General features: G+C 50.1%; 1 protein-coding gene and 1 long non-coding RNA gene across 4 annotated transcripts; one reads left to right on the forward strand and one right to left on the reverse strand.

Annotated features, from left to right (window-relative positions):
• Positions 1–8573: 8573 nt before the first annotated feature.
• LOC119250959 (serine/threonine-protein kinase MARK2-like) lies at positions 8574–14231 on the reverse strand. 2 transcript variants are annotated; one of them, XM_037518508.2, is made up of 3 exons: positions 13963–14231; positions 13132–13290; positions 8574–10504 (listed from the first exon to the last, which is right to left on the reverse strand). In XM_037518508.2, the coding sequence occupies exons 1-3, from the start codon at positions 13988–13990 to the stop codon at positions 10101–10103; spliced, it is 591 nt and encodes a 196-aa protein (XP_037374405.1). In that variant the 5' UTR covers positions 13991–14231; the 3' UTR covers positions 8574–10100. The 2 variants fall into 2 exon arrangements, with proteins under 2 accessions (XP_037374405.1, XP_054553755.1); XM_054697780.1 differs by lacking the exons at positions 13132–13290; positions 13963–14231 and adding an exon at positions 11810–11839.
• Positions 14092–21223, forward strand: LOC119250960 (uncharacterized). 2 transcript variants are annotated; one of them, XR_005126467.2, is made up of 4 exons: positions 14092–14579; positions 16246–16320; positions 18910–19136; positions 20297–21223. It is a non-coding gene; the product is annotated as an uncharacterized LOC119250960 (long non-coding RNA). The 2 variants fall into 2 exon arrangements; XR_005126468.2 differs by having other exon boundaries at positions 14097–14579; positions 18910–21223.
• The last annotated feature ends 4952 nt before the right edge of the window (positions 21224–26175 follow it).

Below are 26175 nucleotides of genomic sequence, written 5' to 3' on the forward strand. Positions count from 1 at the left end.
TATTTTCCTTTCTACATTTCCGTACCCTCTCCCACTTCCATTTCTTTTCCAAGGACATCTGTTCTTCAGTGGTCTCCCTCCTTACAGAACACACACTACTAAAAGTTTCCCTTATCCCTTCTCTATTTCTTCGGAAAGCTACTCTGGCTTCCCTTTCACAAACAACCTTGCGTGCTCAGGGCTCCCTGCCCATTGCATACTCAATAATTAGGAGGTAACTAATTCCACAGCACCCTTAATGTCATTTAACCTTTTACTTTTATCTAGAACATATTGTGGCATAAATACCAGATTAACCATTCTAAGTTTTTCTGGGACCTCAGGATCTAAATCTGTGTAAGTGTGATATGCCTGCATTATTCTTTCTGAAAATTCCCAAGGATCTCCATGTGCTCTTGCTGAACCACTGTGATCTGAGACTTTGCTGTTTCAGGATCCCTTGCCTTAGTTCTGCTAACAAGAGCTTTTGGTAGTATTCCAACATTCTCATTCCTCCATTATTGGGGCCCCGACTAGGTTCTGCCCGAGGGACCAGCCCTCCACTTCCAGGTCACCTACATCCTCTAAGTGGAGATGAACTGCTCCTTCGCTAGCCTTTCCCATGACCCCTCTGTTCATCCCATGGAAGCAGCGTGTTCAACACTGACTGCATGTTTGGCCAATGAGGTCGAAGGGAGATGGAAACAGACACGATCCCACCATGTTTTTAAGATTCTACCTTATGATGGAATAGAATTTCTCCCATTCTTGAAGGCTAAAGGGACAATAACACTAGTAATAAATAGCAGCCTGACCCCATTCATTTAATGCTCCCATTGGGAATGGACAAAGAGGGAATGGTCCTGCCCCAAAGATGCTTCCTTGACCAATAAGGGCAATGTCCTCTGGTATGAGAAGGAGAAGTCATTCCAGCATTGGTGTTGAGGGGCAGTGAAGCTTGTGGAGCCTTCACAGCATTCTCAGGAAGGGCACTGGCCACACGGAAATGATTTTGCACCGGAGGGTTTTAGTTGACCACCAGGAAGTGGCCCTCCTCTTGCTGTGGGGGCTTCACTGTTCTCTATTCCATCAAAAGTGCTTCCCATTTGTGTTCTTGTCCTTGCAATTTTTAAAAAAAAGATTGATTTATTTATGCATACCAGAACTGGAGAACAGGTCAGAGGCTCAGGGAGTGAGAGGATTCACCAGAAACTGGGTGGGGAACAGAACAGGAAGTCTGACTGAAATACACTGTTAAGGGGAGCTGCATGCAAGACAGGAGATGTTTGCAGTGACATGTGGGTAACTCCCTGGCTGGCCAGGGATCAAACTCATGCTTTAGAGGCTACAGATTGCTTCACAGTGCTGTGCTTAACCCCTTGTACCACCAGGTAGGCCCTGTCCTTGCAAATTTGTAAGAGTTTTCAATCTTCAAAAGGCTTCTTCCTGGGCCTCCCTGGTGGTGTAGTGGGTTGAGCGCTGCGCCGTGAAGCTCTCTGCATCCTCTGCAGTGAGGGTTTGATCCTGGCCGGCCACAAGGATCCCACATGTCGCGGCAGACCTCTCCCCTTGCAGACCTCTCCTCTCCCGCCCACTGCTCTCCCCAGCAGTGTATTTCAGTCCTTTTGCTGGTTCTGCTCCCTACTCTGCCTCTGATGTGTCCTCTCACCCTCCCAGGTCTCTGGCCTCTACTCCAGCTCTCATATAAAAAATAAAAGGAAGGAAAGAAAAGAAAAAAGCCTTCCTCTTATGATTTGAGGTCTGTAAAGTTACCTGTACCTGCACCTTTAGTTTTGCACCAGCCCTTGAAGATTTTCCAAAGAACTTTCAAACATAAAATGGTTCACCACATCTGATTTATTTTTTAAAAAAGATTTATTTATCTATGCATTCAAGAGCTGGGGAACAGGCCAGAGGTGTGGGGGGTGAGAAGATTCACCAGAGACAGAATAGGCAGAGTGACTGAAATACACTGCTGCGGGGAGCAGCATGCAAAGCAGGAGAGGTCTGCAGCATCATGTTAGTAGCCCCCTGGCCTGGGATAGAACTCGTGCTGCAGTGGCTGCGGGTGATACATAGGTTGCATCTTAACCCCTTGTGCCCCCAGGGAGGTCTCTGCCCTTGCTGTTTTATAAAAGAATTTTTAAATCCTTTTTGACCAAAAGATATGCATACCAACATAGCCATGAGGACTCCCATAAGCAGAAATTCAATATTTATGGACAGATTTCCACACTATACCCACATAATCCCCAGCAATAAGGACATGAATTTCTCATTAACGCATTTTACAAAATATGTCAACTCAAAACTTATGATTGACAAAGTAGATGTAGCAGGGGGTGAGAAGAAACAGAATCACCCAAAGTGACAGTTGAACATATAACTAGTCTTTAAATTTTGTTTTTCCAAATCAATTTTGCCAAGTTTCTTGTAATTGCTGTGGGCTTTAAAGTGACCAATGCAAGAGATGATTCTAAGGCTGGTCAACCACAGGTGCCCCTTCCTGGCTGCCTCACCAGCTGATAGTGGGCAACAAGGGGCATTAACTCTGACCAAGGACAGTGCCCAAATAGTAAAGCTGTCACTGAATGAGTTCTTCACCTGTGTGCATAATTGCAAGACCATTCAGATTCAGAAAAATAGCATAGTGGGATCTGTTTAAAAGCAAGGGGATAAAACAAGCCATTGAAGCCAAGAGTGGCTGGTTACCTCACCTCAATTATCCAGTGTTTTGATGACCTAAAGAAAAGAACTAAACTGAGATGCATATTCCCACTATGGAACCTAGAACAAGTATCCAGAACCAAAGGCCACACTCCTGCAGTGGCATCTTCCCTCCATGAAGAACTGAAACATGTATTCCAAACAGAAGGGCTAAAATGATGTCTTTCTGCCACTGAGGGCATGGAGCACATGGCACCAGACACTAACTCGGGATCCAACTCACAGGGACAGCAGAATACACAACAGGAGATGCTCACCAGAGATGGGGAGATGTGGTAGCACAGTACAGTCAAGCAACACTGGGAACAGCAGCTGCATTAGTTGAATGGCCAGATAAATGGCCAACACTCACAGAGCTCAGTGGGGTGTCCAACTCCAGATCCTCGCCTTCCCTTCTGGGCTGCAACAGCAATAAAGCAGGAGACAGTTTTAGTTGCACAGCTACATGCATAGCCTCTCCACTTTTCTCCTTTGAGGTTGGCTGCTAGAAGCCTTTCCACATCCTCAGGAGTCCCCTGAAGCCTGGAAGATTGGTGTGGTGTGGTCATGAATGCTGTCTCTGCAATGGCTGATCCTGGGGGCTGCTCCTTGAGACCCTTATATTCACTATCAGAGTTGCAAACCCACAGACTTCTTTTTAACCCGGTCATATTCCCCCTGAGCTATTTATCCTCACCTGTGAACCCTCCTGGGGGAACCACCTATGATAGCCTGGGTTCTGGACTCTCCTGTCAGCCCTGGTTTCAGTTCTTCCCTGACACCATAGCAGAGATGACTGGAAACCGGTCTCCTGCAGCAAAAGACTAAAAGCAGAAAAAACCCACTGGATTTCTTCAATTTAAAATGACCAACAGTGAAAGAAAATAGCAGCTAAAATGGCTTCTACTGAAAGGGTAAAAATAATGAGACGTCATACAAGCAATAAAGGGTTGCTGTCCGAGACACAATAAAAAACACTCTGGATTCTTCTTATGGGGGTTCCAGAAAGTTTCCATGAACTTTCCATGGCCCAATGCCATTGCCCTTCTGTCTTTGCTCCATCTCAGACAGGAGGGCCGTGCTTATCTGAAGCTGGTACCACAGGCCAAGAGCCAGGGGACACTGCCTAAACAGGACCTGGACACCACACAGTCATGATCACTATTGGGACTTCAGGTTTGGGATGAGGCTTCTCCTAGTGCAACTGTTCCATTGGAACCTGGGACCCTGGCAGGCCTGCTGGGATAGGCAGACAACATAATGGATACTTCAGGGAAACCTGAATATGCTGGGATACCACCACCCTAGCTGGAGAACCCAGCTGGAGGGCAGGACCCCACAGTGCAACTGTGATTTCTGTGCTAATTCCACCCTGGCCTTGGGAGTTAGAACTGCGCCTGGAACAAGTCATGGCAACTGAGGTCCCTTACCTAACTCCACCCCGGCTGCAAGAGGGAGAACTGAGCTGAGACCCATTAAAGGGAATTGAGGTTTATGAGCTAATTCCACAACTGCTATGGGAGGTGGAACCACACATGAACCCTGTAGTGGCAACTGAGATTCCTGAGCTAACTCCATCCCAGCAGGGTATGCTGAACTGGGCAGTTTCTAGTCTGCCAACTGAGATTCTTGAGCTAATTCCACCTGGCTGTGGGAGGTTGAGCCAGGTCAGGTCCTGGAGATGGGAACTGAGCTTCCTGAACTAACTCCACCATGAATGGGAGAGGTAGAATAGGGCCAGGCCCACACCATAGCCACTGAGTTTCCTAGGCTAACTCCACCCCTGGCTGTGGGAGCAAGAACCAAGCTAGGACTCAGTCATTGCAACAGAGGTCCCTGAGCAAATTCCACCCTCGCTGGGGGAGGAGGAAGCAGGCCACAAAAGAACCTGAGGTTCCTGAACTAATTCCACCCTGGTGGTGGGACATAGAACAGGGGCAGGAATCTTCAAAACAACTGAGTTTCCTTTGCTAACAGCACCCAACAAGGGGTGGTAGAACCATGACAGTAAAGGCAACTGAGCTTCCTGAGCTAACTCCACCTTGGCTGCGAGAGATAGAACCTGGGCCAGGGTCTGTAATGATAATGGAGGTACCTGATCTAACCCCATATCCCTGGGGGAGGGAGAACTGGACCAGAAACCCAGAACATCTCCTGATTTTCCTGAGCTAACAACACCCAGCTGGGGAAGGTAGAAATGGGCCAGGACCAGGTAATGGCAACTGAGGTCCCTGAGCTCACAACACACTGGCTGGGGAAGGTGAACTAGGCAAGGATCTGCTAGGCCACTGAGGTTCCTGATCTACAACAAATCCAACCCCCTGGGGGAGGGAAAACTGGGCCTGGACCTAGTAATGCAATGAAAACTCCTGAGCTAATCCACTCTGCCAGTCAGGTCAATGTCCAGTTCGTCTAAGCACCTGCCACACTGGACAGTCAGCATCTGGGCTGAGGGAGCTCCCTGAGTCAGCTTGTAGTCTATTAACCAACCCCAGGATAGACTTCAGGCTCGAGAAAAGAACAGGGAAGCCCCCCAACCTTGGTGGGAAGCATCAGCACACTGGCTATTTGGCTCACACCTCCCTGGGTCCGCTGGTCTTCCTTCTAGTGATGCTCGCCCTTGGACCTTGTCTTTTTCATCTGGTCACATGGTTTCTCTAGTCCTGTTTGGAGGCTGCTAAGCTCCAAGTGTTAGCTAGACAATAGGGGCCCTTTACCTCCTTTCCTAATGCTTCCTATGAGTCTTTGCATGGATATGCCCTAGCATATAGTAGGGGTATCAAAAGGGGGGAAATGAAGCAGGAATTTCCCTAGTCTCCTGCTTGTGGGAGTCTGCTTCTCAGATTCTGCTGCTTGCTGGAGCAGAGAAGTTAGTGGGTGAAAGGCACTGCTTGTTCACACTGCTTGACCCCCTTCCCGAACAATAAAGAATACTTATGCTATTGTGCATGGGATAGCAAGTTTCCCATACAAACTGTATAAAACACTGCTGTTTTTGCTCTTGGGTGCTCAGCCTTTTGGGAATGATCCCACCGAGGCCGCCGGTGTGACAAGTAATCTCTCTCTCCACCTCTCTGAGTGTGTCTGATTTCTCTGTGAATTTGCCATTAACACTTGGACAGAATGATCTTGATGGCCACCCCCATGCCCATGAGTGTGTGCAGCGTGAGCTTCACCTTGGTTTGGGCACCCTCCCCAGCATCTGGAACACCAGGTAGTTTTTGATTTTAGGTCCCTTGGGAGTGAGGCACCTAAGCCTAGTGAGTGTGGACTGCCCTGACTACACTCACCAGCCCTGACAGTGGTAAGAGACCTGAGCTACCTCTGCTGACAGCAGTAGCTCTGCTACTATATTAACAAATGTACCCAGTTAATGACAACGTGTAGAATGCTTGAGAGGCCATTTCATTTGTACTGAGAAAACCTGTCCTTGGTTTGACTTTTAATGGTCTCTCCATACAGTCACTGCCTTAATCTCTGATGGGTCTTAAAAATGACACTACACCATCAACTGACATTATCAAACTATACAATGTTTTGAGCTTAAGACTCAACAAAGTCCATTCGTCACATTCTAACATTGAAAACCCTCTGGGACATGGTTTTCCTCCATTTTTGCCAATGAACTGAGAGTGCCCATCAGCCACCTCGCAGGCCAGAGGCAGGGGCGGCTCTGGAAGGCGAGTAGATGCTGTAAATCTGGCCTTAGGTTCCCTCTTACCCGTGTCTGCTGCTCTCTTATCTTGCCTGCTAGTGCGAGTGCACAGCCCCTTCCCTTACTGTCAAGAATGTTGTTAGCAGCACAACATGGGGTGTGTGTCCATCAAGTGGTGCTGCCTGCCATGGTCACCCTGTGCTGTGAGGACACCCTCTGACTCAGAACTGAGGTACAGGCCAGAAAGGGCTGGGGGCAGCTAGCGGTGGTCAGCTTCCACCCAGATTTCTGGCTTAGAAACATCTGCTTCTGGGGCCCCCCAGGTGGCGCAAGGGATTAAGATGCAATCTATGAAGCTGTCAGCAACCACTGCAGCAAGAGTTCGATCCCCAGCCAGGGAGCTACGCACATGTCACAGCAAACTTCTGATGCGCGCTGCTCGTCTCAGCAGTGTATTTCAGTAGATCTGCCTGTTTTGTCCCACACTCTATCTGGTGAATCATCTCACCCCCACACCTCTGGCTTATACCTCAGTTCTTCCATGCATAAATAAATAAATCTTAAAAACAAAGTAATATCTGCTTCTTGCTCGAATGGGGGGCTTGGGGAGGGAGGATGTTGACAAAGGATAGGTCCAGACTGTGACACTGAGTCCTGCCAGGAATTGCCTGGCATCTGGAAATGGTGGGTTCACGTGAACAATGGGGGTCTGTTGCTACTCAGGCTGCAGTTTCCTTTCACACCCCAGGCCTACCCTGATCATTCACCCATAGTATCAGCTGAGGACAGTCTCACCTGAGCAGCCTGGAGCACAAAGAGAGCCCCAAAACTCAGAATCATTGGCTTAGGAGTGTCAGTGAAACAGGGGTGAAGAAGGCCACAAATGAGCCACAGGGCAGGAGGCTGGATAGGTGGAATGGCCACCCACCTGCCCAGTCTCTGAGACCAGAAGCCACCAAAAAGCCCCAGAAGGCCAAAAGGCCAAAAATTAAGACCAAGAGCTTAGACTCAAAAGACAGTGCCCGACACGAAGACAGGCCACTGTCTGTGGGTTCTCACCCACACACACAATTGCAAGACACATTAGGCTCCAGAACAACAACCATAAGGGTTATTTTACAAAGAGGGGAAACAAAGAGCTCACTGTATCCACAAGTGGCAGCTGCTTCACACAGGTAGCATCAGTGATGATAGCCACCGGTCATCAGGAATGCTGCACAGCACTAGCTAGCTGCATGCACACACATGTGTAGACTCGCATGCATACACTTGCAGAGACACATTGCAAAACATGCACATAACCCTAACGAAAATAGTTCAAATACCTAATGACATACTCGTTGGGAGTTTTGCTTCACTATCTTATGTCACTGTGTTATCACCACGGGACCAATCAGACTTTTCTAAAATATTCTAAATGCTTTCTAAAATTTTCTAAATTTTCACTGCTGATCATAGGAATTTTAAAGCAAATTTAGGTATCGATGACCCATGTGTTGGAAGTGTGGGTGCATTCATCTGTATGAAGCAAATGCAGTCAGTTTCAGACACTGATTTAATGTGTCACGTGATAGACATGTTAACAAAATTATCCATTTCTGACTGTGTCCTTCAGATGCCTCCACAACCCAGTCTCCTGCAGGCAGAGCAGGTCCTCTGGAGGTGCCCCCTGCAGTGGGGAGCCAGTCTTTCCATTGGTGGCCGCCTCCCTTACCATCCGGGACCTGCATGGAAGAAAAGAGCCAATAAAGCCCAAGCACAGAGTTACCTGTTCAGGATGCTATTTGGCCAGCAAAATCCCCTCTGGGCGGGCTGCACAGACCTGCTTTTACAAGGCTCAGAAGGAAACCAGGAGGCCCTAGGAGCTCCACTAGCTGGCGAGCGAGTGATTCTCCAATTTGGAATTTCAGTTTTGAAAAGGGACCAAATCCAGGGGTACTTGTTACCGTGGCTGTCAGTCAGTGACATTGCTACTCAGATGGAAGAGCTCCTGCATCCTCTGCGCCATCCATGTGCCCAGGGGTCGGCAGCATGGCTCTCCCAGCAAGGAGGCAGGGTGGGCCTCAGGGGACAGCGCCTAAGATGGGGGAGCAAGGCCCGGGATTTCCTGCCTCTGGCCCTGGGGCCTCTGGAGGCTCCGCCCACACAGCCCCACACCCCTCCTGGGGCCCTGTACCTGCTCAGCTCTCCCCAAACCTTCCACGCCGCCCCCCCCCAACCTTAACCCACTCTGCTCCCCTCCAGGTGCTTCACCAGTTCCGTTGCCCTCCTGGCCCTTCACCAGCACTGTTCCAGGGACATCTGTGCTCCAGTGACATCGGTGCTGCCCAGACTTCTGGGCTGCAGTCCTGTGTGCCTTATGCTGCTCCTGGCCCCTCTGACTGGGCCCAGCCCCTGAGCCTCTCCAGAGCCTCACCCTTCCCTGGTGTGCTCCTGGTCACCATGTCCACTGAGTGGTTGTGCTTTGGGGGAAGGGAGCGGAGGCTTCTGTGGGGTATGGCAGTAGATGTTCTTACTTTCTGTTGCTGTGGAGTCCAAATAGTGGACAGCAGCAACAAAATGTCAAGATTCTGTTTATTATTCTCTCAGCTCTGGCCCTCTTGCCTTGGCTGGAAACACCTTGAGGGCTTGCAAGGCAACCATTTTCCACCTGGCTGATTGTTTCTGAAGGGGCCACTGCATTGGTATGGCACCAGCCACGCCTTGGCAGAGGTGCTAGAGGACTGGAGGTCTGGACTGATGGCGTTGGCCCTGGTCCCCCTCCAGCTGGGGACCTGACACAGTGGTGGTGCTGTATTCCCCGATGTCCTCCAGCTGGGGGCCTGGCACAGTTGTGGTGCTGTGCTCCCCGGCATCCTCCAGTTGGGGTCCTGGCACCGAGGTGCTGCTGTCCTCCCAGGCGTCCTCCAGCACAAGGCCTAGTGGGGAGGGTCAGCTCTTCTCTGGGGATCCTCCAGCGGGGGGCCTGGCATGCAGGTGGCACTGTTCTGCGGGGCATCCTCCAGCAGGGGGCCTGGCAAGGAGGTGGTGTTGTGCTCCTGGGCATCCTCCATCTCAGGGACTCTGGCAGAGATGTCCTTGTTCCCCGGGGTGGCATCCTTTCCCCTCTGTTGGACTGCCTGTTTACGAAGGATATCTGGTGTTGCAGGCTTTTGGGTATTCCCCGAAACCTCAGGCTGTGGGGGGAAGTCCACGGAATCCAGGTCACCATGGGGCACAGTGTGAGGGAAGGGCTCATGGAAGGAGATGCTCCTCCACCACTCCTCCTTCTCGTGGTCCTCCTCCCTGTCCTGCTTCCTGGAGCGGAGGATCAGGTATGTGCCCGTGACCTCATCATATCTTCTCCATGGCCTGGTGAATTTCGTGCCTCTGGTAGCCCAGACATTCCATGGCTTTCATTATGGCTGGGTCCTGGTAGCCGAGGGACGGTTCGCTGAAGGGCAGGAGTCCCTTCCTCATTTCCACCCAGGGGTGCTGCTTGATGCTCTCCAGGGTGCTGCGTCTCTGGGAGTTCAGTGCCAGCATTTTGGTCAGCAGGTCCCGGCACTGGCCCGAGAGGTAGGAGGGTGGGTGGAAGTACCCGCCTAGGACGCGGTCCCTGATCTCCCCAGGGCTGGTCCCCCCTGAAGAGCGGTGTGCCAGTGACCATTCAGTAGAGGATGACCCCCAGGCTCCACATGTCCACCGTGGGTCCGTTATAGTGCTGGCGAAGGTAGACCTCGGGAGCCCTGTATTCTGGGCCGCGTACAGCAGTACACGCTCAGCTACTTGTTGAAGCCCTGGACGCTGAGCCCGAAGTCCGCCACTTTACTTTTCTCTCTTGGTTCAGCAGAATGCTCTCGGACTTCACATCCCGGTGTGCGATGCCTTTGGCGTGGCAGTAGCTGAGGGCTGAGAGGATCTGTTGAAATATCTGGTGGGCCTCGCTCTTTAACAGGCACCCACGCTTGCTCAGGTAGTCCTGCAGGTCGCCCCCATCCACGGACTCCATCACGAGCTGCAGCTCCTCCCCGGTGTCCACCACCTGGAATAGCTTGAAGATGTTCGGGTGGTGAAGTGCCTTCATGCGCCCCATCTCGTGGGTTAGGAGTCGGAGGTCGGGCAGCTCGGACTTGCAGATGTCCTTGATGGCCACCTTTGTGCCCGTGGTGCACGAATAAACAGCTAAAACAAATAACTAAATAAGTAAACAAATAAACCAAAAGAAAACCAAATAAACCAAAACACGCTATTGCTCTCTCTGTCCGAGTCCACAGGTCACTATCCCAAAGCTTCCTGGCTCCTAAGGACACAGCCGCAGTCCGGCAGGGCTTATGTAGGCTCTGCTGGTGCCTTCACAGTGGCTCTTTGTGGCGTCAGAGCCAGAGGCCACAGCCATCCATCGGCAGAGGGAAACCCCAGTGGTTTCTCAGCTTTAAAGAAAAAGCTACCACCAAGAGATGTGTTTACGGGACCTACTAGAGTTTGAAATGTACGACAGTTACAGTTAACGACAGTTAACGACAGTTAAGGACAAGCCATAGAATGCTTGAGAGGCTGTTTCATTTGTGCTGAGAAATCCTGTCCTAGGTTTTGGCTTTTCAAGATCTCCCCATACTGTCACTGCCTTAATCTCTGATGCCTCTCAAAATGACATGATGCCAACAACTGACATAATAAACGACACAAAGTCGTGAGCATGAGACTCAACACAGTCTGTTCTTCACATCCTAACATTGAAAACACTCTGGGACATGGTTTCCCTCCATTTTTGCCCATGAGCTGAGCATGCCCATTGTCCACTTCGCAGGCCAGAGGCAGGAGTGGCTCTGGCAGGCGGGCAGATGCTGTAAAACTCAGCCTGTGGGTTCCCTCTTGCCCATGTCTGCTGCTCTCCTGTCTTGTCTGCTAGTGCCAGGGCACAGCCCCCTCCCTCACTGTCAAGAGTGTCACCAGCAGCACAATGCAGGGTGTGTGTCGTCATGTGGTGCTGCCTGCCATGGTCGCTCTGTGCTGTGGGGACACTCTCTGATGTGACTCAGATGGGGCTGGGGGCAGCTGGGGGGTGGTCAGCTCCCACTGAGATTTCTGGCTTAGAAATATTTGCTTCTGGGCCTCCCCGGTGGCGCAGTGGTTGAGCGCTGGGTTGTGAAGCTGCCTGCGGCCTCTGCGGCACCGGTTTGATCCCCGGCTACTCCCCGGCCACCGGAGGAGGGTCCCGCATGGCGCGCAGACCTCTCCTGCCGACCGCTGCTCCCCTCAGCAGTGTACTTCTGTTCTTCTGCCTGCTCTGCTCCCCACTCTGGCTCTGGTGAATTCTCTCACCCTCCCGCACTTCTGACTGTACCCAGTGCTTGTATAAATAAATAAATAAATCTTAAAAAAAAAATTTGCTCCTTACTCGAGCTGGGGATTGGGGCAGGGGAGGGGGGAGTTAGTTGGCAAAGGACAGGTCTAGATGCTGTGCACCTGAGCCCTGCCAGGAATTACCTGGCATCTGGAAATGGTGGGTGCAGGTGACTGATGGGTGTACTCAGGCTGCAGATTCCTTTCACCCTCCAAACCTACTCTGCTCACTCAGGTATCAGCAGAGACCTGAGTCTCACCTGAGCAGCCTGGATCCCAGTCAGCATCCCTGAAGCTCAGAAGCATTGGCTCAGGGGAGTGGGGACTGATACTGCTCCAGTACCTCTTTTCCCAGGTCCAGAGAGCAGAGGGTTTGATTTGGTTCAGGGTGTGAGGACACACGGGGCAGGCTTCCCGCTGGTCTGTCTGCCCCTGGGGAGCCTGAGCAATCAGTGGCTTTGAGAGGTTCTGTTGCTCCCTCCTGCCAACTGCTGCTGCTGCTGAGCTGTGGTGCAGAGCATGTCATGGCCACTTCCGTTTCGGTTGCTGATTCCAATGCCCATTCCAGTTTTTCTCTCAAACCTGCTTGCATGTCTCCTTTGCTTCACTGTCCTTAACTGAACTAATCCATCCCATGGTTTCCAACATCCCTACAGACCCATGACCTCAAAATGTCTCCTTCTGACCCACATCTCCCTCAATCCCAGCTCTGAGAACCACTTGCCTAGTCCTCACCTCCGCTCAGGTGTTTCAATCAGCGTCACCAGAATCACATGGCCACAATTGTGTAGGGTTTTTTAGATTTAGTTTTATTTATTTATGCATACAAGTACGGGGTTCAGGCCAGAGGTGCTGAGGCTGAGAGGATTCACCAGAGACATTTGGGGATCAGAACAGGCAGATGTTATGAAATCCACTGCTGAGGGCAGAAGCAGGGACACAGGAGAGGTCTGCTGGCCCTTGTGGGTAACTCCCTGGCTGGCTGGGGATTGAGCTCGTGCTGCAGAGGCTGCCCATATCTTCACAGTGCTGTGCTGAAACCCTCCGTCACCAGGGAGGACTCACTTTTGAAGCCATGATACCAATTCTCTACAGCTCTCTGTGTGTCTTTTTGATGGTAGAAGGGACATGAACAATTCCTACCTATAGAACCGCACACATGCACACACACATGTACCGACTCACACGCACACTTGCACAAGACATGCACATATGCCTAAAGAAAATATTGCAAATACCTAATGACATACTCCTTGGTAGGTCTGTTTCACTATCTTATGTCACCGTGATATCACCATGTGGCCTATCTGACTTTTCTAAAATTTTCTAAATGCTTTCTACAATTCTCAAGCAAATCCAGATATCTGATGACCCATGTGTTGTAGTGTGGGTGCATTCATACATGAGAAGCAAATGCAGTCGGTGTCAAACACTGAGTTAATGTTTTATGGGCTAGACATGCTCACAGAATAATCCATTTCTGACTATCTCCTGCAGGCAGAGAAAGAGCATTGAGATGCCTCCACACCCCAGTGCCCCGCAGGCAGAGCAGGTCTCCTGTAGGTCCCTCTTGCAGTGGGGAGCCATTCTGTCCATCAGCAGCCGCCTCCCACACCATCCAGGACCTGCGTGGAATAGAAGAACCAATAAAGCCCAAGCACAGTTACCTGTTTAGGATGCTCTTTTGCCAGTGAAATCCCTTGGGGCGTTCTGCACAGACCTGATTTTAAAAGGCTCGATGGAAACCAGGAGGCCCTAGGAGCTGCCACTAACTGGAGGTTGAGTGATTCTCCAACTTGGAATTTCAGTTTTTAAAAAGGGCCACATTTAGGGGGACTTGCTACATACCATGGCTGTCAGTCAGTGACAATGCCACTCAGACAGAAGAGCTCCTGCGTTCTCTGTGCCATCCGTATGTTGTCCAGTGGGTTGACAGCAGGAGTCTCCCAGCAAGGGGACAGGGTGCCTTCAGGGGACAGAGCCTAAGATGGGGAAGTGAGGCCCAGGGTTCCCATGTCACTAGCCCTGGGGCCTCTGGATGCTCCATCACGCATAGCTGCACACCCCTCCTGGGGCCCTTCATCTGCTCATCTCTCCCCAACCCTCCAGCCCCCACCCTTCACCCGCTCTGCTCCCCTCCAAGTACTTCACCAGTTCCGTTGCCCTCCTGGCCCTTCACCTTCTCTGCTCCTTGGACTACAGTGCTCCCCAGATATCTGTGCTCCAGTCCTAGCATCTCATGCTGCTCCTGTCCCCTCTGACTGGGCCCAGCCTCTGGCCCCTCTCCAGAGCCTCACCTTCCCCTGGTGTGCTACTGTTCACCATGGCCACTGGGTGGCTGCACTTTGGGTGGGACTTCTGCAGGGTGTGGCGGTAGATATTCTCAGTCTCTGGTTGTGTGAACTCTGCTGTGGAGTTGGAATGGTGGACAGATGCAGCAAAATGCTAATATTTGTAAGGTCAAGGCCAGGGCAGCGATGAGGCAGAGGGAGGAACTTAAAACTGCAGCCACCTGCATCCTGAGAGCTGGCTCTAACCGGTTTGCACCGTGCCTGATAAGCAGCCATGAAAGAACAACAAGTTGCAAGAGAGAACAACTTCTTTGAAAAGCAACTTCACTCTACCTCCCACCAAGGCCAGGCCCCCTGTCCTATAAAAGATTACCTTCATCCCCTGAGAGGGGCAACTTGTCTGACCCCTGCGGGAGTCAGTGAACTTCACCAGGGCCCAATACATTTTTTGCCTGTGAGAAACTTAGCCTGGCTTTCCTTTTCTTTACTGTGTCAAACCCTTTCATCTGGGTGCTGAACCTGGGAAGGCTGTGTCTCCTGGCACCGGGGCCGCCTTCCTGTCCCTGGGACCTCTCATCTCCATTGCAGACGCCTCACATCCACCACCGGCCTGGATACTTGGGGTAAGTCCTCTGCCTGACCCTCCTTCCTAGGAAGCCCTCGCCTCTGGCTATCCAGCTCCTTTCCTAACTCCCTGTTTGGTCGGCTGTCCTGAAACCATGGGCCCAAATCAGCTGACCCCCTGTTACACTTAGTCCTGGATTTGGAGACACCTGTCCCAACTAGGTGCCCGGTTTAAGTCAACAGGCAAGCGGTGGAGACGTCTCCCTCGTCTGTCTGTCTCCTGTCCTGCAGGCAACAACCGAGTGGTGGAGACATCCCCCACACTTGTTTGCTCCCTGCCTGTTGACCAGAACAGAATCATGGGACGCTGCGATCCTGGGTCTGTGCCCCCTGTAGGCTAGTTCAGTCTCGTGGGATACCGCGTCCTGACACTGTGCCCCCTGTTGGTTGGGAAAAGGAGCTGGGTTAGCCATGGGGTCTGCAAATTCTAAGCCTTATCCAGTTACTACACTGGGATGCCTTCTCTCAAACCTCCGTCGGCTGGGACTAAGGCCAGATATATACCCTAAGTGACACATTTTTCTCTGCAACACTGCCTGGCCTCAATACCAATTGGATAATGGCTCTCATTGCCCAGAACACAACACTTTCAATTTCACAGTCCTTACAGACCTAAACAATTTCTGTTACCGCAATGGAAAATGGTCAGAGATCCCTTATGTCCAGGCTTTCTTTCTCTTGTGCTCCTGTCCCTCCCTCCCATCCCCTCTCCTAAAAACCTGCCACACTTTACAAGTCCTCCTTGCTCGAGACTCCTCTCATTCCCCACCCTCCCAAAGCTCTGCCTCTGATGCTAAAAAACTGCCTCACGACTGGTCATCAACTTTTTCAGATCCTCTAGATTCTCTTTCTTCACCTCCTTCAGCAACTCAGGGACCCCCCACCTTATCCAAGACCTGCCTCCAACTGCCCTCCATCCATAGCCCCCACACAATCCAGCCCCCCTCTTTCACATCCTAGCCACCACACACCCCCTCACTGAGACTGTTTTATTACCTGCCTCCTGGCTGGTCTCCAAGCAACAGGCTATAAACTTTGATAAGCTTGGGAAAAATCTCCCAGTCCACCTAAAAAAAAAAAACCAAAAAAACAAAAACAAAAAAACCCCCAAAAAACAAAAACAAAAACAAAAAAAAACCCAGCCCAGCAGCCTTTCTTAGCTGCCTCACTGAAGCCCTCCAGCAATATACCAGGCTCGACCCTCATTCACCCGGAGGCACCACAGTCCTGGCTACCCATTTCATATCTCAGGCAGCCTCCAATATCCAAGACCTGTTGAACATGGCCTTTAAGGTTTTTAACAACAGGGAGGAACAGGACAGGATGGATAGAGAGACCCGTAGTCGCCAAAAGGTTGAGCTTCAAGCTCAGGCCTAGTTGCTGCCTTGAGGCTGTCATGTCCAGCTCCTCCAATGACCACAGCGCCTGCCGATCGACAGAAGACAAAAATGGGCCCCACAGCGCTGGGAACTTCCTTCAAGTGTGGCCAGGAGGGCCACTGGTCCAAACACTGCCCCAAACCCCACCTTCCGCCAAGACCGTGTCTCATCTGCAGCATCCAGGGTCACTGGAAATGTGACTGTCCCCCCCCCCCCGCGCCTGGCCATGGTGGGCCAGTCCTTCCAGCCCCTGCAACTCTGCCACCAGCAGTCTTGGTTTTGGCAGATGAGGACTGAAGAGGCCCAGACTCATCAACACCAATAATCTTCGAGGAGCCCAGGGTAATGGTCAAGGTAGCAGGTAAGTCCATCTCCTTTTTGGTTGACACGGGGGCTACCTTCTCTGTCCTCCCCTCCTACCCAGGTCAGACTTACCCTTCTCAGATCTTGGTTATGGGAGTTGACGGCCAACCCCCTCAGCCTCAGGTTACTGGCCCTATCCCTTGCCAAATAGATATCAAGCCCTTAGTTCACGCTTTCTTAGTCATGCCTTCTTGCTTCACACAACCTCCTGACCAAAATCGGGGCTACTCTCTCATGGTTCCAAGATCCTAGTGCTGCCCTTATCCTCCCACTGCTCCAAACACCTCCTAATCCTCCTCAGGACTCCCCGCTGTCTCCTTCCACTGTTGACCCCGTGGTCTGGGATATCTCTACCCGAATTGTGGCTACTCATCACCAACCAATCCTGATCTCTCTCAAAGACCCCATCTCTTTCCCGGCCTGTCCTCATTTCCCTATCTCCCTAAGCCATCTGCGATATCTCAAATTCATCATTCAATGACTCTGGGACAAAGGACTTTTGGTTCCTACTAGCTCACCCTGCAACACTCCCATCCTACCTGTTAAAAAGCCTGACGGCTCATACCGACTAGTCCAGGATCTGCACCTTATCAATGATGTGGTGGTCCCCATACACCCTGTCGTTCCTAATCCTTATACGCTTCTCTCACACATTCCTCCCTCAACTACTCATTTCTCAGTCCTAGACCTAAAGGACTCCTTCTTTACTATTCCCCTTGACCCAAAATGTTATCATCTTTTTGCCTTCACATGGGAGGACCCTGACACAAACACATCTCAGCAACTCACCTGGACAGTCCTGCCTCAAGGGTTTAGAGAAAGCCCTCACCTCTTCGAACAGGCCCTCGCCATGGATCTAGCAGCCTGTGATCTCAGTCCTAGCACTGTCCTACAGTATGTAGATGACCTCCTTTTATGCAGCCCTTCACTGGAACTGTCAATCACACACACTGCACAACTCTTAAATTTCTTGAGTACTAAGGGATACCGGGCCTCGCCTTTAAAAGCACAGCTCTCCACCTCTACTTGGGCCTTTGGGTCACTCCCTCTACCAAACAACGCACTGTTGACTGTAAGGAGGCTATACGCTCCCTCTTGGTCCCTGAAAATGCTGAACAAATTCTGTCCTTTCTGGGTTTGGTGGGATTTTTCTGTCACTGGGTTCCTAATTTCGCCTTCTTAGCCAAACCACTATCTGAGGCTGCAAAGGCTACCTCCGAGAGCCCCCTCTGGACACCAGCTGAGGTGCGCAGGGCCTTCCTCCTTTTCAAACTGCTTGAGGCCCTCCAGCTGCCAGCCGAGGTGGCCATAGTTCACTGCAAGGGACACCAATTAGACTCTTCGGAGGTGACACGAGGCAACAAAATAGCGGATGAAACGGCCAGGGCCTTGACACGCCCTTGCCAGCCTTCTGTCACACGTGTTCTGTTTCTCTCTTTACCCTCTATCTCACCCCTCTATAAGCCTAATGAACGGACAAATCTTTCCAAGGGTGGCACTGAAGGAGAACAAGGTTGGGTTACATTTAACAATAAATTGGGGCCTCCCCTGGTGGCACACGTGATTGACCGCAGGGCTGTGAAGCTGTCCACAGCCTCTGCAGCGCTGGTTTGATCCTGGCCGGCCAGTGAGGGTCCCACATTGCTCTGCAAACCTCTCCTGCCTCGCCCGCTGCTCCCCTCAGCAGTGTATTTCATCAATCTGCCTGTTCTGTTCCCTGCTCTGTCTTTGGTGAATCATCTCACCCTCCCGCGCATATGGCCTGTATCCTGGTTCTTGTATATATAAAAAAAAATTCTATTAAAAAAAAAAATAAAACAATAAATTGGCTCTCTCTGAACAGCAAGCCTCTGACATTATCCAAAAAGTACACAAGGCACTACACATTGGGCCGTGCTCACTGGTTCACTTTCTTAAGCCTTTGTTCTTTCACCCTTCACTAAGATTATCTGGGAAACCTGCTCCTGCTGTCAAACATGCTCCAAAGTATCCCCACAAGGGAGAATATGTCCTCCCTCCTTTGTAGGTCATCAAATGAGGGGACATCTCCCAGGACAAGACTGGCAAATCTACTTCACCCACATGCCCTCTCACAAGAAAATCAGATATCTTTTTACTATGGTAGACACTATCTCTGGGTGGGTGGAGGCCGTTCCCGCCACTAAAGAAACAGCCCAGGTGGTAGCTGAAGCCCCAATTAACCACATCGTTCCACGCTTTGGCCTCCCTAACACTATCCAGTCAGACAACGGACCTGCCTTTATCTCCAAGATTAACCACCAGGTATCCTCCTCCCTAGGCATTACCTGGAAACTACACATTCCTTACCGACCGCAATCTTCCAGTAAGATAGAACAAGTAAACAGTTTAACCAAAGACCACCTAACTAAACTTTCTTCTGAACTACACAAATCTTGGATTGATTTACTCCCACTAGCCCTAATGTGCATCTGGGCCACCCCCACCATGGCCCTCTATTTCTGAGTCCGTTTAAACTAATATATGGTAGACCTTTTCTTATTAACCATGTACTCCCAGTGCAGCCTACACTGTTGGCTGGATATCTTCCATACTTCTCTTTGCTCAGACAGCTCCTCCGGGAACACACTGACCGATATCTGCCACAACCTGTGCCCACATCGGCAAACAAGCCTGCTGACCCAGGAGACCAGGTTCTTGTAAAAGTCATTTCGCCAAAGCTGCTACAACCCGCACACGGTGATCCTGACTCCTCCAATGGCAGTTAAAGACTTGGGTAATCCCTCCAGGCACCACCTGTCCAGGGTAAAGGTAGCCTCACCAGAGCATTACTATGTATGTAAACCTCTGGGGCCTACTTGGCTCACCATTTCTGCTATACCTGCTTCTTCCAGTAACCTCACCTGACCTATCTCCTATATATGTCTGGCAATTTAAGGTCTGGGAAACCTAAAAAAAAAAAAAAGTCAATCTTATGGCTCTATTACTAATCTAGTGGGGAAGGCTGACAGTCCTAACACAGGATGCGTGGCTCCTGTTACTATTTTTATGTCCCTACAAACAGGGATAAAAGTTATCTTATGTTGTGCTTCAAATATGACCAAACCCAGCCTCATACTGCACAGACCCAAAATGGGATGAATATGGGGGCTGCGTGTACTGGTTATGCAAAACTCACCAAATAGGGCATCAACCTCAAGGAAAGCAGACAATTATATTATGATCAGGAAAAAGAACTCTGTACTCCTCCAAATCTTGGATCTATGGGACAGTCAATGACAAACAGGAACTGGGGTGGCTATATACGGGCTTGGTAATTCCAGACCAGTGGCCACCTTATACATCTTGCGAGAGTATGTTCAGTCCAGTCACTCCCCAGTAATAGTAGCTCAGGATATAGTCCATCAGGAACAGATCTTACTAGAACAGATAAACCAACTAATATAAAGCCTGATCCATATCAATGGATCCACATTTTATAAGCAGCTCTAACTTTTCTAAACTAAACTAACTCCAGTTTCAATATCACTCACTGTTTTTTTGTGTGCATCCCTTCAATGCCCACTCCTAGCTGCAGTTCCCATGGATGCAACCGGTCTAAGCCAGGCAACACCTTGCTCCTTTCATCCTGAAATCCCCCTTTGGGAGCCAACAGACCGGGAGGAACGGTTACTTATGGTTTGCTGTTGGCTCCCCAAAGAAAGCTGTCACCATCCCCTCTATCACATTTGTGTACTTATAACCACACCATCTCAAATCCCCTCTATTCATCCTCCAGTTTTCTGTTATGGTGCAACAGCTCCCTATCCTCATGTATTAACACCATGGTGACACCTCCCTGTGTACCAGTACCAGTAACTCCCCAACCAGCGCTGTATGGACAGTCAGAGCTCGCCTGGCAACTACATACCCAAGGCGTACCTGCAGGGCAACCTTCCTACCCATTCTAGTGGGCTTAGGCATGGCTTCCTCTGTTGCATCTCTCTCTTTTGCAGGCGGGGCACTTGGCCACTCTCTTCGTTCTGCACAGGAACTCACAAATAAACTTCAGGAGGCCATAGACTGGTCATCAATGTCTCTAGCCTCACTCCAGAGGCAACTAACCTCACTCACCGAGGTTTCCCTTCAGAATAGAAGGGCTCTGGATCTCCTAATGGCCAGAAAAGGGGGTACCTGCTTATTCCTCAAAGAAGAATGTTGCTATTACATCAGTGAATCAGGTTTTGTGGAAAAAAATGTAAGAAAGCTCTTGCAATTGGCAGAAGACCTTGAACATCAGGCACAGGGAGACAGCTCTCCTTTTGCCTGGCTGAGTCACTCTCTGGCTACATGGGTACTCCCCTGAAGGGACCACTAATTCTAATTTCATTATTTTTTCTCCTTGCCCCTTGTATGCTCCTGTTCATCCAACACTGCATTCGAGAGATGACTCGCATCACCTTCAACCAACTAGTGCTATACCCCTACTCAAGCCTCCCCACCGGTGAGCCCAGCTGTTGACCTTGCTTCTTGACCTCTCCTCCTCACACTGCCCCGCATCAGCAGGAAGTAGCCAGAAAGAATACTTCCCCCTTTATCCTATAACTAAGAGGTCGGAATGTAAGTTCGAGGCCGGGGCAGCGATGAGGCAGAGGGAGGAATTTGAAACTGCAGCCACCTGTATCCCGGGAGCTGGCTCTAACCGGTTTGCACCATGCCTGATAAGCAGCCATGAAAGAACAACAAGCTGCAACAACAAGAGAGAATAACTTCTTTGAAAAGCAACTTCACTCTACCTCCCACAAAGTCATACTTGGTCCTGTAAAAGATTACCCTCATGCCCTGAGAGGCGCAACTTCTCTGATTCCCGCAGGGGTCAGTGAACTTCACTGGGGCACAATAAACTTTTTGCCTGTGAGAAACTTATCCTGCCTTTCCTTTTCTTTACCACGCCAAACCCTTTCTATATTGTGTTTACTATCCTCCAAGCTCTGGCCTTCCCACCTTGGCTGGAATTAAGGGTATAGTCTGAAGTGTAAGCATTTGCTTCATGGTCAAGGCTTTCTTCAGGGACCACCACATTGCTACGCAGCAGGAGGCGCCTCCTTGGGGGAGGTCTTACAGTGGTGCTGGAGGGTTGAGGGGCTAGACTGATGGATTTGGTCCTGCATTCCTGGTCCCCCTCCAGCTACGTGCCTGGCACTGAGGTGGTACTGGACTCCTGGGGACCCTAGAGCAGGGGGCCTGGATTGGAGGTGGTGCTGTGCTCCCAGGAGTCCTCCACCAGGCAGGCCAACACAGAGTTGGTGCTGTGCTCCTGGGTGACTGCCAGCAGGGGGCCTGGCAAGGCGGTGGTATTGTGTTTCCAGGCTTCCTCCAGCGGGGGACCTGGCTCGGAGCTGATGCTGGGATCCAGTGGGCCCTGCAGCAGGGACCCTGGCACAGAGGTGTGTCCCGACCCACGGGATTCGTAGGCACGAAAAGAGAAGGGCTGAGGATTGAAATGAGGGGCTTGAGACAACTTGACGCTAGCGTTTACTTCTTTATTTTTCCTTTTCCTTTCTTTTACTTTTCCCTGTCTTTCTACCTTCCCTGACCTTCTCTCTGCTCCTCTCGCAATAACCTCTCTCGCAATAACCTCCTGACCTTCTCGTGGTTCTCTTCTTATATCCTGGTAGCTCCTCCCATCATACCTCCCAGTCTCATTTGATTAATAGGAAACACCTGTGGTTTCTCAGCAGGCAAAACGGTAAAGCGAAAACTAATTAATGGCACGTGTGTTGCACAACACGGCGCATGCTCCAGGCGGCTCCCGACATCTCCCCCTTTTTTCTTTTAAATGAGACACCTGGCCTGTCTTAGGTTGGCATATTCCGTGACCAGCCTTACCCGTCATCGCTAATCCGGCGCACTTGGCCCAGACCGCTGTCTTAGGTTGGTCTGGACGGGCTACGCTCTTACCCGTCTTTGGCTCTCAGGTTCTCTAGGGCTAAGTTGACCCATCCGGATACCACTGGGGAGTCCTGGTCAAGTACCATGGCGCCAAGTACTTGCCTGACCGCAATAGCACGTTTTTTGTTTCGCCTCCGTAGCCGACGGAGAAACCATATGCCGAATGCACAAATAGCAACTCTGGGAGGAGTCCTCTAAACCAGGCAATGAGACCCTTACTCAAAACAGGGTAACCCGAGTGTTGTTAACAGTTATGAGCTGTCTCGCCAATTGAGAGGTCAGGTTCAGGAGCTGGTGGTTCTAAGGTCCTCTGATTACACTATTTAACCTATTTTCTTCCATAAACATATTTTTCACCATAACAGGAATTACACAAATAAAACTCTACAAAAAGTTACAATGCATGTGAGCAGTTAACAAAAGTGTGTATCTCTTTTTACATCAGAGCTATCTGCTAATTAAGCATCAAAAGTCCATTTCATAAATGTTCATTCATATCTTGCTATGTTGATAACACAATAACAACATTGGCAACTAAATTGTTTATAGTGTCAGCATTTGCAGCAGTTTGAGTGACAGACGGTGGCGGCAGCCGCGGCCACCACTATTGAAACAGCGACAACAGCTGCAGTGATGCCAAAATCACGTCTCCTCCTAGGTAGAACAGGAGAAAGATGTGCAGAAACATCCACGGGTATGACTAAAGTAGAAGGCAGACGAACGATCACTGCCCTCTCCGCACTCCGGGACCAGCAGGCAGAGAGGGTGCAGGGCTCCCCTGAACAATTCAACACAGTTGTATTTCCTGCATTATTGAAGAGGACAAAAAAGAAGGAGGGGACAGGCAAACAACAGTAGACAAACTCTCTGATCTATTATTCTGGATACTAACGGATTGTTCAATGGTAGAACTAATGTTTGCAGATTAAATGTCATTAAATAATTTTACCTCACCCTGGCCCAACAGGGCACTATCCAATGGTTTGGAAGCCAGAAAGACCAGTAGTAAGATTAGTGGCAAATACTTGCGGAAAAGTGGAATCATGACAATCAATGAGGAGCAAAAAAAACAGTTGATGCACAATCGCCCATCCTACTGACATCTGGGACGCTCGTGTCATCAAGGTTAGCAGGGTCAGGTACATCGACAAACCGAACCAATTGAGCAGGAACCCATCGGGGTTATTCCGCATCCTGTGGGAAAAGACAAATGCTGCCGGGCAGCTGTATTAATACTGGTGTGGGTGGTTGCCACTCATTATTAACTGGGTCCTTCCATCTCGCTTGCAGCATCGTGACCTGCCGAGGGTCTGGCGACCAGTGCCGATCAGCAGCTGACCGCCCCTGGTATCTAGGGTCAAAAAATTAAGGGTAAAGAGAGCTGTAGTCAAACGGTCCTTGGGGGAGTGTTCTCCCCCTGTTTGTTTTAAAAGCATAGTTTTCAGAGAACCATGGGCACGTTCAACTATACCCTGCCCCTGCGGGTTGTATGGAATTCCTGTTTTGTGCACAATGCGATGGACCGCACAAAAGGAGGCAAAGGCCTTACTGGTATAACCAGGACCATTATCTGTCTTAATGACACGTGGGCGGCCCATTACTGCAAACGCTTGTAACAAATGTGAGTGGACATCAGAAGTCTTTTCACCGCAATGTGGGGAGGTGAAAAGAAAACCAGAGAATGTGTCAATGGAGACATGGACCAGGCTCTGTCGTCCAAAAGAAGGTACATGAGTCACATCGGTTTGCCAAATATGGTTAGGGAGGATGCCCCGGGGGTTAACTCCTGGGGGTGGCACAGCAGCTGGAGCAAAAGTCGCACACTTGTGACAGGCACGAACAATGTCACGAGCTTGACGACGATTCAACCTGTAACGACCCTTAAGTGATGTGGCGTTGGTGTGCAAGACTGCATGTTCTTCCATAGCACTCTGAAGTGCTGGACAAATTAGATGTCCCCTAGTAAGAGAATCAGCTGCGGCATTGCCAGCCGCTAAAGGTCCTGGCAATGGAAGATGACCTCTGATGTGACCCACAAAAAGGTGATGAGTTCTCTTACGAATCAGTGTTTGCAACTGATGAAGGAGGGGTGCAATGGAACTATGAACAGAAATATGAGCAACAGTTTCCAAAACATTTAAAGCATGTACCAGATATTTGCTGTCAGAAAACAAATTGATAGGTTCTCGTGAGTAGGTCTCGAGAGCCGAGAGGACGGCGGTCGCCTCAACGACTTGGGCTGAACCACTGGGCACCGAGACCACCTTCCGATCCCCTTCAGAGACAAAAGAGGCTGTACCATTACTGGAGCCATCTGTAAACACTGTCCGCGCCCCCGCAATAGGTTCAGTAATGAGGATCCTGGGGAAACAGACTGGATGATTTTGTAAAAATTTGCATAAAGGGTTGCTAGGATAATGCAAATCAAAAAGTACTGACGTGGTAAAATAAAGGATACTCCATGTTTCATCGTGGCGTATTAACCACTGATTTTGTTCTTTGTTATAGAGGAGAATCACCGCTCGCGGGTGAGTACCTGAAAGATATAGGCTGGAGTCCAGAGCCGTTTGTACAATTCTGGCAACCGAATGAAAATAAGGCTCTAAGACTCGTTTTGGACAGATGTTAAGATGGATCCAATAAACGGGACCATCTTGCCATATAAGTGCTGTGGGAGTAAGGTTACTACAAAATACTAAGACATCAAAAGGGTGAGAGACAGACAATCTATTTAAGGTCACCTGGGCTAGAGCCTTCTCGACTCTAGTGATCGCTTCACGAGCTTCCTGCGTAATGACTCTAGGAGAAGCAGGGTCTGCATCTCCTTTCAACATGTCAAAAAGAGGCTTCAGCTCTCCCGATGTAATAGAGAGCGAAGAGCGTATCCATGCTAGATCGCCGCATAGGCGTTGGAAATCATGCAAGGTGCGAAGGTGAGCTACTGCCAATTTTGGTACTGCTGGAGCATAACTGCCTTTACTCAAATGGTATCCTAAATACTGAAAAGGCTCAGCCATTTGTAACTTCTCAGGAGCAATCTTTAGCCCTGACATCAATAAATGATTCTCTAGGTCCTGGAAACAGGCATACAGCAGGTCAGACGTGGGAGCTGCCAGTAACAAATCATCCATATAATGATATACATGCACTCGTGAATGTTTGACTCTAACAGGAGCAATGACTCTGGAGACATAAATTTGGCAAATAGTGGGACTGTTCGCCATACCCTGAGGAAGGCACACCCATTGATATCTATCATGCGGGGCAGCAGCATTAATGGCCGGGATAGAAAATGCAAAGCGTTTGGAGTCTTGATCATGTAATGGAATAGTGAAAAAACAATCCTTAAGATCTAGGATCAAGATACAATGATCTCGTGGAATGGCACCTGGAGAAGGAATGCCAGGTTGCACTGGTCCCATAATCTCATAGTCGCATTCACTGCCCTAAGGTCCTGTAATAGTCTCCATTTTCCAGACTTCTTTTTGATAACAAAGATGGGAGTATTCCAGGGGGAGGTAGACGGGACTATGTGTCCGTCCTGTAGCTGTTCTTCTACTAACATTCTTGTAGCCTCTAACTTCTCTTTTGGCAAGGGCCACTGTGGTACCCACACAGGTGTGTCAGATTTCCAGGTGATAGGAATGGGCGTGGGTGGAGGCCTAATCACAGTGGCCCCTAGAAAAAAGGGTAACCGAGCCCTCGTTTATCCCCCGCTTCCCTCGTCACTTCACGTAGATTAAAAGAGGGAGACCCTTGCTGTTGTTTACCCAAACCTTGTCCAGGCACGTAGCCTTGATTAATCATCATTTGGCCAGCTGGACTATCCGTGACTAATGAAGCCCCCATCTCCACCAGAACATCTCGTCCCCAGAGGTTCATGGGTATTCCAGGGAGGATATAAGGTTGAAATTGCCCACTATGGCCTTCATTGTCCTTCCAG

The sequence above is a fragment of the Talpa occidentalis genome, unplaced genomic scaffold (assembly GCF_014898055.3).
Source record: "Talpa occidentalis isolate TD23 unplaced genomic scaffold, MPIMG_talOcc4v2.1 talOcc4.19, whole genome shotgun sequence".
Classification (NCBI taxonomy): Eukaryota; Metazoa; Chordata; class Mammalia; order Eulipotyphla; family Talpidae; genus Talpa; species Talpa occidentalis.